Source organism: Eurosta solidaginis, chromosome 3, assembly GCF_040869045.1.
Source record: "Eurosta solidaginis isolate ZX-2024a chromosome 3, ASM4086904v1, whole genome shotgun sequence".
NCBI classification, from domain to species: Eukaryota; Metazoa; Arthropoda; class Insecta; order Diptera; family Tephritidae; genus Eurosta; species Eurosta solidaginis.
In genome coordinates, this window is record NC_090321.1 from 74,492,166 (window position 1) to 74,511,994 (window position 19,829).

The 19,829-nt window shown below is 40.8% G+C and overlaps 1 protein-coding gene across 1 annotated transcript in view; it reads left to right on the plus strand.

The window, feature by feature from the left end:
• LOC137243966 (probable ATP-dependent RNA helicase DHX35) overlaps positions 1-18,057 on the plus strand; it is a 106,870-nt gene extending 88,813 nt beyond the window's left edge. The window contains exons 3-6 of the mRNA XM_067772348.1: positions 4,814-4,990; positions 6,102-6,684; positions 9,026-9,355; positions 17,328-18,057. Of these exons, the coding sequence (XP_067628449.1) occupies positions 4,814-4,990; positions 6,102-6,684; positions 9,026-9,355; positions 17,328-18,022 (1,785 nt within the window). The 3' untranslated portion in view covers positions 18,023-18,057. The remainder of the gene's footprint in view (positions 1-4,813; positions 4,991-6,101; positions 6,685-9,025; positions 9,356-17,327) is intronic.
• The last annotated feature ends 1,772 nt before the right edge of the window (positions 18,058-19,829 follow it).

Consider the following 19,829-nt stretch of genomic DNA (forward strand, 5'->3'; position numbering starts at 1 on the left):
CTTCACAATAACACTTATACTTTGCTACTCGCTGGCTTAATAACCAAACTGATTGATAACTCAAATGAAACTCTACTATTGGCCGCCAGATCGCGTGCTTAATCAAACTGATTGATAGCTCAACTCAAACTAAATTTCAGCGCCTCTACATCTGTTGCCTTTTATACCCTTTGGTTTCCTCGTTCGCATTTTTCCAGAATGTACTAGCATTATCCATGAGCTCTCAAACTTCTCAGCTATAACTAAAATTGCACAATTTTATACATCTTTTAGGCGCTTCCAGAATCTACTAGTCCAGTAGCTCTCAAACTTCTCAGATATATGCATGTGTTTGCGCATTGACTCTCCGCTGCTCGTATTCGTACATGGTACATATGTGTAGACGCAATTATTTATTCGTTTATGTAGATAGATAAAGATTGAACTATTGACGTGAATGTTTGTAGTTTACAGTCTCTCGCGCGCACATAGGCGTATATGTAAATGCATCTGTGTGTGACATCTCTCTGGGCTGCCTTATATATGTGTATACTTGATTTGATTATTAACGTAAATACTGCTTGGCATGGCCTTAGCATCGCCTTAGTGATGGGATAACTTAGTGATGCTAACATCCGTGACACTGCCCTCCACCTAAGTCTGATCGTCCCGATCAGACAAATCTCTCGATCTAAACGTTGCTAGCATCGCCATATGTACCACTCTTCTACTCCGTGGTTTCTCAATGCTTTGTATGCGGTAGATAATATCACTGATCTTCTTCACAACCTTGTACGGGCCTTCCCAACTGCACCGAAATTTGGATGGAACACCTTTCCGCCGGTGAAGGTTGTATAACAGTACCAAATTTCCCTCCCGGAAACCTTCCGAATTATTTTCCTTGTCGTACCTGTGTTTCATCTTACTACTCATTATCCTCGATCGTTCCCTCGCACTCTGTTGCTCGGCCAATGAAGAACTACTTCGCAGAGCTTGCGCTGGACGGATTTGCTTTGCATAATCAGTATCGTTCCGACGCTTCACAACAGTAGTGTGCCTTGGCTTGAAACCACCCTTGCATTCTTTCTTCGTTTTAGTACGTCCGTTAGGGCTTTTCAATGCCAGTGTTTCTCTCACAGGTACCTTCCGTTTTGATTTGTTTGGCCCATTTGTTCCATCAACCTTTACCTTTGAATTTCGTGGCCTTCGTCGAGTCTTCTCCACCAGTACCCGATTACTGCTGAACCCTTTTTCCAAACTAAAGTTAAGTGGCACATCTTGGTTCTCATAACGCATCACCCTTCTCTGCATATCGATCTTGATGTCATGGTCAACCAAGAAATCCACTCCCAATATAACTTCATCAACAATCTTCGCCACAACAAATTTGTGTAGAACCATGACCTTCCCAATCAATACTTCACATATCACTTCTCCCTGAACTTGGTTATACTCGCCAGTGACCGTACGCAACTTTTCTCCAGGTAACGGTTTTACTCTCCTGTTGACCAAGTCAGATCGGATCAAGGAATGAGATGCGCCCGTATCTACAGTCAGTATTCGTTCGTTGCCATCCACATTCCCTCTGACGGTAAGACTGCTCGATTTTCTACCAATTTGCGACACAGATATCACAGGGCATTCAATAGCTGGATCTAGCTCTCTTCCTCTTACTCGCTCTTGCTCATCTCCTCCAGCTTTGCGTTTATGGCCACCCACATAGTTGGAACTATTAGGACCAAGATCGCAATGACGTGCAATGTGACCTGGGTTGCCGCACTTGTAACATTTAATAACTCCGGCATTCTTCTGTTGAGATCCCTTCAGTGCTTCCAAAATTTTTTCTACCCACTCTGGCCTTTCTACTTCCACACGGCGTGCTTTGGAAACTGGCTTACACAGAAGCGACGCTGTTTCCTGAATCAGAGCATGCGATACCGCTTCAGCAAATGTTAGTTTTGGATTCGCATATGTAGCCCGCTTCGTTTCCACATCTCGTATGCCATTTATAAAGCTCTGAATCTTTACCCTCTCGGTGTATTCCACGGGTGCATCCGCATTTGCAAGATGAGCCAATCTTTCAATGTCCGAAGCAAACTCCTGCAAAGTCTCGTTAGCTTTGTGGTAGCGGTTTTGCAATTCTATTTGAAATATCTGTTTCCTGTGTTCGCTTCCGTATCGCCGTTCTACAGCAGCCATCAATGCGTCATAACTGTTCCGTTCGTACTCTGGAATAGTCTGTAAGATTTCGGCAGCTGGTCCTTTCAATGCTACGAAGAGTGCGGAAACTTTATCTTCCACATTCCAGTTGTTCACTGCTGCGGTCTTCTCAAACTGTAGCTTAAAGACCTGGAAAGGAACAGAACCGTCAAAGGATGGTGTTTTTACCTTTGGATTACTCGCTGAAACTACTGGACGATTTAATTGTAACTGCTCCATACGACCCTTCAAATCATCGACTTCTGCCTGAAATTGAGCGATTTTTGCATCCTGCGCTTCCAGCTTTGATGTTACCCTTGCTTCCTGTGCTTCTAACTGTGAAGACATTTGTGCTACCTGCAATGATAAGCGCTCCTCTTGTTCTTCCATATTTGATGTTATGCGTGTCTCCTGCGATTCCAGTTGGGATGCCATATATGTCTTCTGTTCTTCCAATTGCGTTTCCATCTTGGATGTAATCTGTGTCGACATTTCTGACATTCGCGTTTCTTGTGCTTCAATCTTCGATGTTACTGTCGACGTTTGTGCAGATATTGCAGCCAATATCACGTTCAAGTCTGTGCTGGTAACCGTTTGCGATGTTTCGTTTTTCTCTTCAATTTTTGTTGTCTCCTCGCCATCAAGATGAAAGACATGCTCTTCCACATCAATTCCTTCTGCTTCCATTGCCTCTTGTAGCCGTGCCTGAAGTTCGAGTTTAACGCCGCTTGTATTCAATCCACGGCTCTCCAACTCCTTCTTCAGTTGCGGGATCTTCAATTCACTTAACTTTGCCATGTCCAAGTTTATTCGAAGTCTTCGGAATTTACTCAACAATTCCTCTTCTGACATTAATTGTAACGAATTTTACTTGCAAATCCTCTTATTTGCAATCCTCTGCTAAGTTCGAATCACTAAACTGTTGAATAAATAACTCCAATATTGAATGATGGAAAAATGGCCTTTATTAAGTACTTCACAATAACACTTATACTTTGCTACTCGCTGGCTTAATAACCAAACTGATTGATAACTCAAATGAAACTCTACTATTGGCCGCCAGATCGCGTGCTTAATCAAACTGATTGATAGCTCAACTCAAACTGAATTTCAGCGCCTCTACATCTGTTGCCTTTTATACCTTTTGGTTTCCTCGTTCGCATTTTTCCAGAATGTACTAGCATTGTCCATGAGCTCTCAAACTTCTCAGCTATAACTAAAATTGCACAATTTTATACATCTTTTAGGCGCTTCCAGAATCTACTAGTCCAGTAGCTCTCAAACTTCTCAGATATATGCATGTGTTTGCGCATTGACTCTCCGCTGCTTGTATTCGTACATGGTACATATGTGTAGACGCAATTATTTATTCGTTTATGTAGATACATAAAGATTGAACTATTGATGTGAATGTTTGTAGTTTACAGTCTCTCGCGCGCACATAGGCGTATAAGTAAATGCATCTGTGTGTGACATCTCTCTGGGCTGCCTTATATATGTGTATACTTGATTTGATTATCAACGTAAATACTGCTTGGCATGGCCTTAGCATCGCCTTAGTGATGGGATAACTTAGTGATGCTTATATCCGTGACAATAGGTCCATGTGAGGAGCGTAACTACAAAACCAATAAGAATTAAAGAAGGAGTGCCGCAGGCCGGTGCCCTATCCCCACGATGACTGCACTAAAATGGCAACAGGTCCTGTCCCTTCCATTAGATGAGCTTTGCTATAAAGCTAACAAGTATCTCACTAGTCTTTCCAGTTTTTGCACCTCCCGAAGTTTGGCACTATCACCGACCAAATCTTCGGCGGCCGTATTTAAGACGTAGACGTGGCAAGAGTCGCATTACGCTGCCGACTATCCGACACCAAAAATACTGGGTGCAAGGTTCGATCATGACCTGCATATTGGCGAGCATGAAACCGCAACTGTACCTAATCACAACAGACATCTGATTGAAGAGGCCACGCCTCCTGGGCATGGAGATTACTTTATGGAGATGACCCCCATAAGTATTACGAAGAAATCCTGCACAAAAGAGCTCGGCCGTTTGAATGTAAATAACATAAAAAGCTCCTTACAGTCATCCACGAAAACTCGATAAAGTGCTATGTCGCTAATGCCCGACGAACCCGTTCTCAATGTCAAAATTCGAAACCCGAAGTTGACGGGCGAATGGAGCAACTTCAACCTGTATACTGTACTAGGGTGAATTCTTGATCATCCAAAATCAACCCCTCCATACGCCATGTGTGTCTTGTATGACACCATCTCTTCAATTGTTATGTGAATCAACGACTTTAACACATATTATATTTAGCCCAACTGTGTTGAAACAGGCCTTTAGTTAGGCCAGGGGCACGTTTCACAAAAGATGCAACTCTTAGAATAGAAATAACCCTCTTCTGAAAAGAAATATTTCTCAGAATAAATTTACTTGTATTGCAGGACTTCTACTTTTGTGAAACGGGCCTAGGCAGTACTTACTAGACCTGATGGTTTCGGTAAATAAATCGAAGTGAAAACATAATTTTTTAATAGTGACAGCTAGACTTAAAACCTAAATCGTTATCTGGCATGCATTAAGTAATCAGGAATTCAAATTGAAATAATCTTTTCTAATTTTTCAGTATCTCTACGAATTGGGTTGGCATACAAAAGGTGCAATTGGCTTAACACAGCCGCGTCGCATATCTGCGATAACATTAGCAAATCGGGTAGCGTTGGAGCGCGGTGAGGCAATTGGTGGCACTGTTGGTTTTGTGGTGAAATTTTTGGAAAAAACTTCAGAAGCAACTGCTATAAAAGTAAGTAAAAATAGGTAATAGCAATAACAGAAACTAAGTAACAATAAAACAAAATTTGTATGACCGAAGTGATTAAGTAAGAAAGTCCGGAACCCTAATCATAAAACTGCCAAATTAGTTTGAATACAGATAAACAAATGCATTTCTTTTTAAAACTTCGTCACCCAAGATTTTTGATGCAGCATCATGCGCTGGTAGATGAGTTGATTGTATGTATTTGCAAGGGAAGCGACAAATAGCGCAGCACCTGCGCCATCTGAAAAAGTAGCCAACTTCCAACTTTTTAAACTAATTCACTAGTTCTTAGGTTGCGCTGCTTTTATACTTTCATTTTCCTCGTTTGTCTATTTCTCCCAGGGTCTAGACTTTTGGCGAACAGCCTTCTCAATTAGTTGCTTATTTACTTCTTTCATGACTCTGCATGTCATATTCGCTGTTGCCTTCTACTCGCATTTCTCTTATTGTCTTACTAAAGTATATATAGTATACATGTCTGGTTATTTTAATTATAATAAAAATTATAAACATTTTCATAAATACGAATTTTTATATTAAAATTAATGTAGTTTTCATAAATACATTTTTTCCCATTAAATATTAAACACACATAAAGGCATGCATCACTATCAGCAGTCATTAGCAAACTCATCGGCAGACACATTCGTAACTCACAGTGTAGAGAGATATTTTGTCGTGTACGTCTGCGCTAATGTATATGAGCCATATATATATGCCCTCTTTGTTGCATGTTTACATGTGTGTGTAATGTCATCTACTCTCTTAGCTTCTGTCTACATGTGTGAGGAGCTATTTGTTGTCTCATCTGCATACATGGCCTTCCCATCTACACTGAAATTTTGTTGAAAACCCTTTCTGCAGGTGAGTGTTGTATAATAGAACCAAATCTCCCTTCAGGAAACCTTCCAAATGTTTGTCCTTGTCGTTCATCTTACTACTTATGATAATGGTGCGTTGTCTGACACTGTCTTTTGGCTCATGGAACACTTCGACACTGCCAATGATTTAATTTAATGTACTTAGAGATCATTCCGCTCCCAGAGTATGACCCTAAAATTTTAACACAATGTGATTCATATTTATTTAATTTTAGTACATGACCGAAGGTATCCTGCTGCGTGAACTCCTAACAGACCCTTTCCTAATGCGTTACAGTGTCATCGTGATTGATGAAGCTCATGAACGCAATTTAATTACCGACATCATTATTGGCTTGTTAAAGAAAATCGTGAGCAAACGGCCGGCTCTAAAGCTTGTGATATCATCTGCGACAATAGATGCTAATGATTTCGCTGATTTCTTTAAAGCAAATTCAAGCATAATTTTATCAGTTGAAGGAAGAACACATCCGATAAGTATATTCTATTTAAGTAATCCTTGTGCGGATTACGTAAACGAAGCTGTTGAAACAGTTTGGAAAATCCATAAAAAGGAAGCGCCTGGTGATATTTTGGTATTTTTAACTGGTCAAGAAGAAGTACTACAAGCAGTTAGCCTAACAAAAGATTATATGAGCTCCAAAGATGACGACAAGTTACAACCCGTGCCAATGTATGGCTCACTAACGCACAAAGAACAGTTGAAGGTATTCTTTGCGCCAGAAAGGGGCGTACGTAAAGTTGTTTTTGCCACAAATATTGCAGAGACATCAATAACAATTCCGGGTGTTGTTTATGGTAAATTGAATAAAAAACACATATCGTTAGTTTAATTCACAAAGGCCCTGCGTATGGTACATTAAAATACACCCCAATAAAAATTTTATTGAGTTAGAAGCAATAACAACGGTTAGGTTAGGTTAGATTGAACTGGCCGGTCCATGAGGACCTCACATAGACTGAATGAGTCCGTAGTGTTACCAGAAGTTTGTTTTAACGACCAAACTGAAAAACCCTATCAAAAACCAGGACCTATGTTATAAAATAACTCCGTCCTCTTGGCAAATACTAGAAGCTTCCTAGGACTAAGCCACCTGCTGCTTCTAGATCTGACAGCTGTATCACTCCTAATAGCTGGAGTCTTAGCCTAGCAAGCGCACTTCCTACGTCTGCTATCACTGACCAAGCCTAATTTAAAGGCATGTAACGCCAGAAGGCAGTGTCCAGTCAGAATACCCGTCATGAGTCTACAGCCCTCTCTTTTTATCGATAGAAGTAACTTTGTTAGTCTAAGGTTGCTTGGTCGATCATGTGCACCTCTCGCCTTCGCTTAATCTCGCCCAGTCTAATTGGGACGTCTACGGAGCAAGCTTCAAGGGATGCGCCCTTTTTAGCTAGTTCATCCGCTTTTCCATTCCCAAATAACAACGAAGTTATGACACTTTTAGAAAGCCATTTCTGCAGGTATTGAATGTAAAAATAAAATGTTTTTTGCTTCTCCTGTAAAATTTTAAATTTGTTGGTCAGGGCCTTTGTGAATTAAGCCAACGATGTGTAACGTGTAATATTAAGTTTAGTAATTCAGCTCTCTCAGGAAATGGAAATACTCCTATACAAAATCGCAAAAAAAACATAACTTATAAAATTTACTTATGCAGAACGCGATAGGGTCTGACACGAGTACTCTAAGCATCATACTAGTACGTTACTAAGCCGATTTCAACGATACCAATGTTACGTCCAATACCGGCGTCGTAGAATGGTGTGATTACTAGCACTGTAACTTATGTTAGAAGGGTGTCATTGGAAAACTTGTAAGGTGGTAGATTGGAAAAACTGTCAGTTCGGGATTATTACTGTACCCACTGAAGTTTTTACTGAGAACACATGTGATACTTTGGAAAACTTAAAGTTGTGTTTCGTATCTAGAACGTAGTTTTTTTCGGAACATGATATAAATAGTTATTTCAAGAATAATTCCCGTCCAATTTACGGAACTACAAGTCTCAATCACTTCGCTACCATTTCGAGAATGGGATCATAAGGTCTGTTCCCAAAAGAAGGTGTACACTTTCAATTAATTATTTCTCGAGGCGGCGACCGCCGTGGTGTGGTGATAGCGTACTCCGCCTACCCCACCGAAGATCCTGGGCTCAAGCTCCGTGCAAAGCAACATTTAAAATTGAGAAAAAAGTTTTTCTAAGCGGGGTCGCGCTTCGACACTCCAAGTGTATTTCTATAATGAAAATATTCTCAGTGAAAACTGATCTGTCTTGCAGATGCCGTTCGGAATCAGTAAAAGTCTAGTTCTCCCCCCTTTTTGAACTCAACCTTGCTCCCACATTACACTACAGGGTAGTGTCTATACTTACTCTCTTTTTTAATTCCTTAATTCAGCATACCAATACTACACACTTCGCCTACGCTTATATGTACATCCTATATTACTCTATACAGTACTTGTACCAATATTACACACTAGGCCTGCGTTTACATTCTATATGTATTCCCCATATAGCATACCCCTTACAAAGACTACGCTTACACTTACATTCAGCATTCCCCCCATACCGTGAACAAGGATGTTTACACACCAATAAAATATTCATTTCCCTGCCGTGTAAAATATTTGTATGTCACTTAGCAGGTTTACACTCTATGTTCTATCATAAATGCATTAAAAACCCGTATCTATTGACTCAACTTGCGACTGCAGATATTTTAAGCCGAGCTTCGCTTCATGTTTTATGTCGACTCCGAATGATATCTGCAACGCAGATGAGTTTTCACTGATAAGCTTTTCATGGCAGAAATACACTCGGAGTGCTTGCCAAATCACTGCCGGGGACGACCCCGCTTAGAAAAACTGTCTTCTAATTGAGAAAAGTTGTTTCCAAAATGTTTAATGTTGCTTTGCCCAATGCAGGTAACCACCACACCACGGCGGCTGCTCATATTAAATTTCAGTTAAATCCGTGTTTTTTTTTTTTTTTTTTTTTTGTAATCAGTTATCTCATAAAGCCCTTAGTTATGAGATCTGAATTTAGTAGATAGTATGTTTCTTATGATTGTCAGTACAAAATTACTCTATTTTTGAGCCATTCTCTTATATTTATTTTTAAACACATTTATTTTTCAGTTGTTGATTGCGGTTTTATCAAACTGAAATGGTTCGATTCGGACAGCGCAACAGATCAATTGGTCATCGTGCCTATCAGCAAAGCTACTGCTTTACAACGCGCTGGCCGTGCCGGACGTACAAGACCTGGAAAGGTTTATCGTCTTTATACAGAGGAAGATTTTGAAAAATTACCAGATCGCTTTCCACCAGAGATACGTCGTTGTGAATTGAGTTCCATGATATTAAATATAAAAGCCCTCGGAATCAGTAATATATTGAAATTTAATTTTCCTTCAGCACCTCCAGCAAAAAATGTACTGGCTGCGCTGGAAACTCTTCATGCCTTAGGTAAATACTACAATATTATTAAAAAAAATATCTACCCCTATCAAAGAGCCAGAAATGGTCATCTATGTATGTTTGGTTTCTGTGTCAACACTTGAAGAGTACTCGCGAAAAATTTTTTAGACGCCAATTTTTGAAAACCCAGCTTTTTGCATATTTTCAGTAATGGTATATAGATCAAACGCCAAGCTTTCCAGAGTTATACACCTGTTTTAAAAAAAAAAAATTTAATACTTGGTATTATTTACCTCCGAGGAGATTTAGGCCGAGCTTCTCTTACCATTTGTACATGTTTATACACTCAGAGTATTTGCCAAACCACTGCCGAGGATTGGCCCCATTTAGAAATAAATAATAAAAATAAATTTGAAGCTTTTGTTGAGAGTATTTCGGAAAAATGTTTTCAATATTTTTTTGATCTTTCGAAATACAGCCAAACCTGGTTTTTTATTGTAACTAGGCTTTCTGACAACCGATTTTTTAATTGATACGTCTATATTTTGGTCTTGGAAATCTGCATATTTGCTTTTAATATCCTTCCGAGCTATAAAGTCGTTTTCACGTGATTCGGTCAGCTTATCGGGTTTTACACTTCCGTCGCATACAAACCGTTTTCACTTTATTCAATGGCGGCTAAAAAAATAACGTGGGATGAGTGTACGGAGATTAAAATTCTGCTTACCCCTATTCGCCCGGAAATTTAAATACTCAGCTGAGCAGAGCTCACAGAGTATATTAATTTTGTTCGCATAACGGTACCCCGTAACGGCATAAACTAATCGATATAGATATAGACTTCTATATATCAAAATGATCTGGGCGAAAAAAGAAATTCATTTAGCCATGTCCGTCCGTCCGTCCGTAAACACGATAACTTGAGTAAATTTTGAGGTATCTTAATGAAATTTGGTATGCAAGTTCCTGGGCACTCATCTCAGTTCGCTATTTAAAATCAACGAAATCAGACTATAACCACGCCCACTTTTTCCATATCGAAAATTTCGAAAAACCGAAAAAGTGCGATAATTCATTACCAAAGACGGATGAAGCGATGAAACTTGGTAGGTTGGTTGACCTTATGATGCAGAATAGAAAACTAGTAACATTTTAGACAATGGGCGTGGCACCGCCCACTTTTAAAAGAGGATAATTTAAAAGTTTTGCAAGCTGTGATTTGGCAGTCATTGAAGATGTCATGATGAAATTTGGCAGGAACGTTACTCCTATTACTATATGTGTTCTAAATAAAAATTATCAAGATCGGATGACGAACACGCCCACTTAAAAAACAATTTTAAAGTCAAATTTTAACAAAAAATTTTATATCTTTACAGTATATAAGTAAATTATGTCAACATTCAACTCCAGTAATTATATGGTGCAACAAAATACAAAAATGAAAGAAAATTTCAAAATGGGCGTGGCTCCGCCCTTTTTCATTTACCTTGTCTAGAATACTTTTAATGCCATAAGTCGAACAAAAATTTACCAATCCTTGTGAAATTTGGTAAGGGCATAGCTTCTATGCCGGTAACTGTTTTTTGTGAAAATGGGCGAAATCGGTTGAAACCACGCCCAGTTTTTATACACAGTCGACCGTCTGTCCTTCCGCTCGGCCGTTAACACGATAACTTGATCAAAAATCGATATATCTTTACTAAACTTAGTTCACGTACTTATATGCACTCACTTTATCTTGATATTAAAAATGGGCGAAATCCGACTATGACCACGCCCACTTTTTCGATATCGAAATATTCGAAAAATGAAAAAATGCTGTATATTGGAACGATCAAAACAAGAAAAAAATGCCATAATTCTATACCAAATACGAAAAAAGGGATGAAACATGGTGTTTGGATTGGTTTTTTTGACGCAAAATATAACTTTAAAAAAACTTTGTAAAATGGGTGTGACACCTACCATATTAAGTAGAAGAAAATGAAAAAGTTCTGCAGGGCGAAATAAAAAGCCCTTGGAAGCATGGCAGGAATACTGTTCGTGGTATTGCATATATAAATAAATTAGCGGTACCCGACAGTTGATGTTCTGGGTCACCCTGGTCCACATTTTGGCCGATATCTCGAAAACGCCTTCACATATACAACTAAGGGCAACTCTGTTTTAAAACCATCATTAATACCTTTAATTTGATACCCATATATATAGAGATGTCCTAAAGGTTTAATGTGGCCATATAAATCGTTCCCGAGATGGTCGGGCTAGCACCTTAATGGTGCTGTGTTACCGGATTGTACCGGATCTGTATCCGGCAAAGGACATCGATAACACTCCCCAAAACCTTCGAGGAGTAACCTTATCACTACAATAACAACAACAAGAGACACCCCTGGTCCACTTTTATGGCGATATCTCGAAAAGTCATCCACCTATAGAACTAAGGCACACTCCATTTTAAAATAATCTTTAATACCTGCCATTTGATACTCATGTCATACAAATACATTCAGGGGTTACCTTAGGTTCATTTTCCTACATGTTGATTTTCCCTTATTTGACAAAGGATGAAGGAAAATCGTTCCAAAAAACGTCGCCCTTGGTCTACAATTTGGTCGATATTTCCAAAATGTTTGTGATATGGAATTAAAAACCACTTATAAACCATCTACGAAACCAACGCAGCTAAGGTCTCAGCTGAGTATGTAATGTTCGGTTACAACCGAACTTAGCCTTCCTTACTTGTTTTTAATGATATGCTATGTTTCTCGATTTTGGTGATATCAGAGAATGTAATCAATTATATTATACTACGTTGTAAATTGCTTCAAAGCCGGCACTGCTGCGATAATCGGACTGTTAACAAACGCATCCGACCATCACCACGCATTCAAACTTGCGGGCGGATAGTAGGGGTGAGATGTTGGCGGATCAAATAGACGAAACGACGTTCTGCACAATAAACGGAGACGCCCCCAGACGTATGGTAGGAAGCTGTCATAGCTCGCCAGATATCTCAATCGTGAGCGCAGAACTCGTAAACTGCGTCAACTGGCAGCCGATGGTAACATTGGCATCCGACCACCTGCCCATACTTATTTCGTTCGAGCGTACCGCCGACTTCATCGTCACCGAAAAACGCACTTTCATAAACTTCAAAAAAGGAAAGTGGGAAGAATATAAATCTGCAACAGACTGCAGCTTTGCTGCCCTCCCTATCCCGACTGATGCCCGCCAAGGGGATCGTGCCTTCCGTAAGGTCATCGAATCCGCCTCGGCACATTTCATTCCCGCCGGGAGAATTCCCGAAATCCGGCCCCACTTCCCGGCGGAGGCCGCGAGCTTAGCGAGGGAACGCGACCTTATAAGACAGCTTGATCCAGGCGACCCCCAAATAAGGGATATACACCAACGCATCAGATTGCTTGTGGACGAACACAAGCGGGCGAAATGGGAAGAGCACCTAAGAGGTTGTAACCTCTCTACCGGTGTAGGTAAACTTTGGTCCACCGTAAAGTCCCTATCGAATCCGACTAAGCACAAAGACAAAGTTTCCATCGCCTTTGGCGATAAGGTGCTGTCGGATGCAAAAAAATGCGCGAGCGCTTTCTGCCGACAATATATAATGCATCCTACGGTCGACAAAGATAGACGGAGAGCCAATAGACACGCACATAAACACAAACTCAGCGCGTCACCAATTACCATCACCGCTAGAGAGGTTGAGGACGCCATTGGTCGCGCTAAACCATCCAAAGCAGTGGGCCCAGACGGCATAGCCATGCCGATGCTTAAAAACCTAGGGAAAGAGGGTTTCAAATATTTAGCGCATGTCTTCAACCTGTCTCTTTCCACCTTTGTCATACCCGAGAAATGGAAAATGGCCAAGGTGGTCCCGCTACTAAAGCCTGGGAAACCAGCTAACGTAGGTGAGTCATATCGTCCGATATCTCTCCTATCGCCAGTGGCAAAGACGCTTGAAGCCATTTTGCTCCCTTATTTCCAAGCACATTTGCAGCTGGCCCCTCATCAGAATGGCTTCAGAAAACTCCATAGCACTACCTCCGCGCTAAATGTCATTAGCACCCAGATAAATTGCGGTTTGAATCAATATCCCCACCATAGAACAGTAATCGTAGCGTTAGACCTATCAAAAGCTTTTGATACGGTCAACCATGGCTCGTTACTGCAAGACCTGGAAGGGTCTACCCTTCCCCCATGTCTTAAAAGGTGGACCGCAAATTATCTGGGTGGTCGGCAGGCATCGGTGCAATTCAGAAACGAAACATCAAAACAAAGGAGAATTAAACAAGGGGTGCCACAGGGTGGTGTCCTATCCCCGCTTTTGTTTAATTTCTACATATCTAAGCTACCTTCACCACCGGAAGGAGTCACAATCGTTTCCTACGCCGATGACTGCACAATAATGGCCACAGGCCCAGGCCCAAAGATCGATGAGCTATGCAATAAAATAAACGGCTATCTTCCTGATCTCTCCAGTTTTTTCGCCTCGCGAAACCTGGCATTGTCACCGACTAAATCTTCCGCGACCTTATTTACAACATGGACGCCCCAAATGTCGACCATATTGAACATCCACGTCGATGGCACTACGCTACCGACTGTCCTACACCCCAAAATCTTGGGTGTGACGTTTGATCAGGATCTACATTTTGGTGCGCACGCAACCGCAATTGTTCCAAGAATTCAGAGCCGTAATAAAATCCTCAAATCCCTTGCTGGCAGTACCTGGGGAAAAGATAAAGAAACGCTCTTGACCACATACAAAGCAATTAGCCAGCCGATTACGTGCTACGCGTCACCCATATGGTCGCCAAGCCTAAAAACCACCCACTGGAAGAAAGTACAGGCCTGCCAAAATACTGCTCTCAGAATCGCCACGGGCTGTCTTCTTATGTCCCCAGAACACCATCTGCATAATGAGGCGAGAATACTCCCCATCAGGGAGAGAAATGAGATGCTGACCAAACAGTTTCTGTTGAATACCCAGAAAGCTGGGCATCCCAACAGACATCTGATTGACGAACCAGCACCGCCTAGGGGCCTAAGGAGTCATCTCCGTAAGCATTTTGAGGAAATACGGCACCTGAGAACCCAGCCGTATGAAGCGGAAAAACACAAGCAGGTCCTTGGTGAACTCCATAGACAGGCGTCGGACCTTTATGTCGGGAATTGCCCGGTGAATCCAGTACTTGAAGAAAAATATCCAGAACTCGCAGAAGAGGAACGCATACTCCCCAGGGAAACGCGTGTCACTCTTGCTCAACTTCGTTCTGGATACTGTAACAGGTTAAACTCTTACCTATCCAGAATCAACCCCGACATACAAAATGTATGCCCTGTTTGCAATGTGTCCCCACATGACACCAACCATCTCTTTAATTGTAATGTGGAACCAACGCCTCTAACACCCCTTTCCTTATGGTCCACCCCTGTTGAAACGGCAAGTTTCCTTGGACTCCCGTTAGAGGATATTGATGACAATTTGTGATCGGTCGCGGCTATTAGGTGGGGCGAGCATTGCTACAACAACAACAACAACAACCATCACCACGTCTTGCTGTTATACAACTTTTTTCCCAATTGCCTTCTGCTTCATTTATTTATACTTCCATATAGAACATAATTTTTCTATGTGTGGTTATATGAAAGAAATGACAATTTTGTTATTATGTTGAGTACCCAAAAAAAAAATAAAATAAAAGTTTAAATAATTGCTTGCAAAAAATGCGTGAATGCATTTAAAAGCAAATGGGCAATCCCCGCCTTGCAATAACAACTAACTATCATAGCTAGTTGTTATTGCTCCTACTCAATATATTTTTTACGGCTTTGAAGATATTGACCAACAAGTGAATTCGGGTAAGGATGTGGTTTGCAACAGAATAGGCATGCAACGAACCTCTCAATAAAGAATAGAAGCATGTTTTAATTTCAGTACCTTACTGTTCCGGAGGTTCGGACTTGTGAAAAAGAGCAAGACTAGCCCCGAATTTGTGTTTGTATTATTATATTATGGGTCTTGTTTCAATATCTTACTCTGATCCGAAGATATTGGCCTTAAATGTGACCTAGAAAGGGTAAAGATGAAGCTAAAGTTAGAGCTAGGGTTAGGGGGTTAGAATATACCATCGGTAGGTATGCCTGTGGTAAGAGGCGACTAAAATACCGGATTCAAGGGGGTTGTGTAGCGCAGCCCTTTCAGGTTGCCAACGCAATACATAGCATCTCCAAACCCAAATGTCAACCTCACCTATCCGTGGCGAATCCTATTTCATTAATTTCGGGCTTGGTACCGGAACGTACCGGATCTGCATCCGGCAAAGGACCACCAACTCGATTACATTCCCCAAGGCCTTCGGGGAGTTTCCTTATCGCTACAACAACAACAACAAGGTAGAAGTTAATGTAGAGCTAACGGTAGAGACAACAAGTAAGGGTGTCTAAGTTCGGGTGTAACCGAACAATATATAATCAGCATGAGTTTCAACTGTACAGTTCATTTCAAATAAATTACTTTTTCGAATTTTATTACGATGGATTTATAACTTTTTTTTTTTTTGAGGCTCTAGAAATGCTGTGTAATACTTGATCGAAATAGCGGCGTCGTACCTCCCATTAAAAAAATGTCTCACAATTTCCTCTTACAATGAAACTTGCTAACTGAAATATCTCCTGCTATAAAAAATATTTCCTGCTGTAAAGGAAATATGTATTCCCAATTTTATTACGATATGTTAATTTTTCTTCTAGCTATGGGGGCAAAAAAGCGGCCCATCTTCAAAAATTTAAATATTTTCCAAGTTTTTGTTATAATTCCATTTAGAAAGTAAAAGACCATTGATATTAAGCTCTTTTTCCCAAAGGTATAGCTCATTATATCCGTCTACGATCCTTTTAAAAGTCTTATAGATAAATGTAGGCGTGGTCTTTAACCGATCTTGTCCGTTTTTTTCTAGAAATTTTTCCTGCTATAAGGGAAATATGCATACCCAATCTTATTAATATCCGTTAATTTTTCTTCGAGTTATGGCTCCCGAAACATAGAAAATTGCTTAGTCATAAAAGGGGCGGTGCCACGCCCATTTTAAAAAATTTATGTTTTTTCCTTTTTCTTGTTATACTTCCACTTGCGAAATGAAACTCCATTGATATAAAACCCCTTTTTGCAAAGATATGGCTTATTTTATTCGTCCACAACCCTTTTAAAAATAATTTATATAAAAGCGGGCGTGTTCCTTAACCGCTTTCGTTAATTTTTTTTCCAAGAATTGCTTATAGTAAAGGCAATCTCCCTGGCGAATTTTGTTATGATAGGTTTAACGGTTTTTGTTTATGATTAATAAAATTTATAAAAATTTATGTTTTCACAAGTGGGCGGTGCCACGCCCATTTTCAAATTTTTATCAAGAGTCTCAATATCAGCCCACACATCAAATTTCAACATCTAGGTGTATTATTTACTAAATAATCAGGACTTTTTTTTCCAAAATCTTATATATAAAAATAGCGATGGGAGATGATTGCAAAGGAACGAATGTACCAAATTTCAATAAGTTATCTCAATATTTACTCAAGTTATCGTAATCACAGACAGGCGGGCGGACAGATGGATGAACGGACATGCCTAAATCAATTGGTTTTTTCATCCTGAGCATTTTAATATATGGAGGTATATATATATCTCGATTCGTTTATGCCGCTACGATCAACCGTTATGTTACCAAAGTTAATATACTCTGTGTGCAAAGTACGCTGAGTATAAAAATAAAGTTAGAGGCTATATATGTAGATTGAGATAGAGGATAGAGCAAATGGAGAAGGATACAGAAAGTACAGGAAGTAGGGTGATAGGGAAAAGAAATAGGAGGGGCAGAAAGAAGGATGGAAACATCTTGGTAATTATGTTTAAATTTCCAATATCAAATACACAAAACAGTTCAGAGTTATAATAATTATTATTTGACGTTCTCTTGTATCTATCTATTTTTTTTAGCCGCCATAGATAGCGATGCAAATCTCACCAAACCACTTGGCTACTTTATGGCTGAAATGCCACTCCCACCTATGCTCAGTCGAATGCTTTATATGTCTGGCACAATGAATTGCTCCGAAGAGATTATAACCATAATTGCTATGCTTCAAGTGGAAACTGTATTTGCACAACCGGCCACTGGACAAGGACAAATCAAAGCTCGCGTTGCCAAACGAAATTTCGAGGTAGCCGAAGGTGATTTAATTACATTACTAAATGTATTTACGGCATTTGTGGAAAATGATCAGAGTAAACAATTTTGTCGTATATATTATTTGAATTATCGTAATCTGAATTGTGCTTATGAATTGCGCGAACAATTGGTAAGACTTGCTAAGAAATATTTGAATATTCCATTGAAATCGTGCCAAGGAGATGTGGAAATAATTTGTAAATGCATTACATCAGCATTTTTCCTCAATGCAGCATATTTACATTATTCGGGCGTTTACAAAAGAATACAGGGTGGCCTGGATTTATACATACATCCACTTTCATCTTTATACACCCTGCCACAACCTCAATATATCCTTTTTACAGAATTAGTTCATACGACAAAACTTTTCATGAGCAACATAACCGTTATTAAAAATGAATGGCTAACGGAGCTTTCATCCCATTATTATTGTAAAACGTCTGTAAAGGAAATTTCGTAAACATTAATAAATAAAAAAATTCATTAATACCATAATTTGACTTTTTGTGAGATGGATCTTTTCAGGTAGACACAGCCTATATAATTTTTTGATTTCCGCCCAGTATAGGAGAGATGACATTTGCCTGTGAATCCCGAGACTTTGGATAGGTTGAACTATAAACTTTTCGTCTCCCGCTTCGGCACTATCGACCATGATTCGGGCGCCTGGCTTTACAATAGTGAAGAACTTTCTAGCATACCTTAGATGCAACCCATCTTGCTTCTTTAGAAGTGCTCTCCCTGTCTTGTTGTTGTAGCGATAAGGACACTCCCCGAAAGCTTTGGGGAGTATTATCGATGTTTGATGGTCCTTTGGCGGATGCAGATCCGTTACGTTCCGGTAACAAGCACCATAAAGGTACTACCCGACCATCTCGGGAACGATTTGGTATGGCCACATGAAACCTTCTTGGCCATTCCGCCCTCCCACCCGCTAGATCCATCAGGAGTTCGGAGTCGCCAGAGCCTCGGCTGTTAATGAAACAGGATTCGCCACAGGTAGGTGAGGGTGAGAGAGAGCTAGAGAGAGGGTGGAGAAGCTATATTGCGCTGGCAACCCCTTGAGAGGGTTTGCGCTACACAACCCCTTGAATCCATTTGGTAGTTTAGTCGCCTCTTACGACAGGCATACCTACCGCGGGTATATTCTAAGCCCCCTAACCCGCTGGGGGCCTCTCCCTGTCTTCCTTTGGTTTGGTTTGTTAACGAGGGCTAGGGCAGAAAGGGAGAGGTCCACGAAAAAAAGCAAAATGGGATGCATCTAAGGTAGATGCTACAAGGTTCTGCACTGTCGGCACCAACCGACAGGCCAAGGTTTAAAACTTTTGTTTTTTGTTGTGTTTCGTGGAGGGAGGAAATGCTTTATGCACTGACCGGGATATTTAAGCGTCACTGCGAGACTCTCCGAGTGTAGGACTCCCTTCTTCCATGAAGGGCTACCCACCAAAACTTAAATCCCCGTACCTGGGACCCCGTTTAGCATTACTTCGGGTACGTGAGCTCTATGGCTACTGTCACGCTAATGGGCTAGGCATCCGTCTTCTCGTTTACGGATAAGTATATGCCTCATATAAGTGCTGACCGTATCCCATCTGTCTCTTCGGCAGGTCATGTTATTGATGACACTGCCCGGGGATAGGTCGCCAGGTACCTCTTCTACACTCCCTCACTGATTGGAGAAGTGCCCGCATTCGAAGAAGGTGCGACGTATGTCGTCTATTTTCCCAGAGTATAGGCAGCTCGGGTTATCAACCTTGCGCGTTCTTTGTAGGTATTTTCGGAAGTAGCAGTGTCTGGTTAGAACTGGGTCGGGTAAAAATCTACCTCTGCGTGTGGTCGCTTCCCCATGGATTCGGTTCAGGGATTAGTTCCCTAGTCCACTTTCCAACGATGCTGTTGCTCCATTGTTCTTGCCAGCGTCGAATCTATTCTTCTCGCGCATGCATGGGAACAGCAGCTCTACTCGCTTGCGATCCGTTTCGTCTATTTCTTTTCTTTCCTCAGCGAGAAGATATATTGGTATGGTTCTCGCAACAACCAGGACAGCTTCAGCCAAGACCGTGCGGTAAGCCGAAGCTATTCGCAGCGCCCCTCTGCGTTGGACCGACCACCTGTGTTTGCCATTAATCTACTCAAATTCGCTATTGTGCGCAGCTCTTTCGCAGGCTTCTCGTGTGTGATCCGAGGAGATGAGTTTGCTGTCTAACCTCACTCCCAGATATTTCGTTGAAGTGAGTGTTTCTATTGACTAATCCCCAACCGTCATT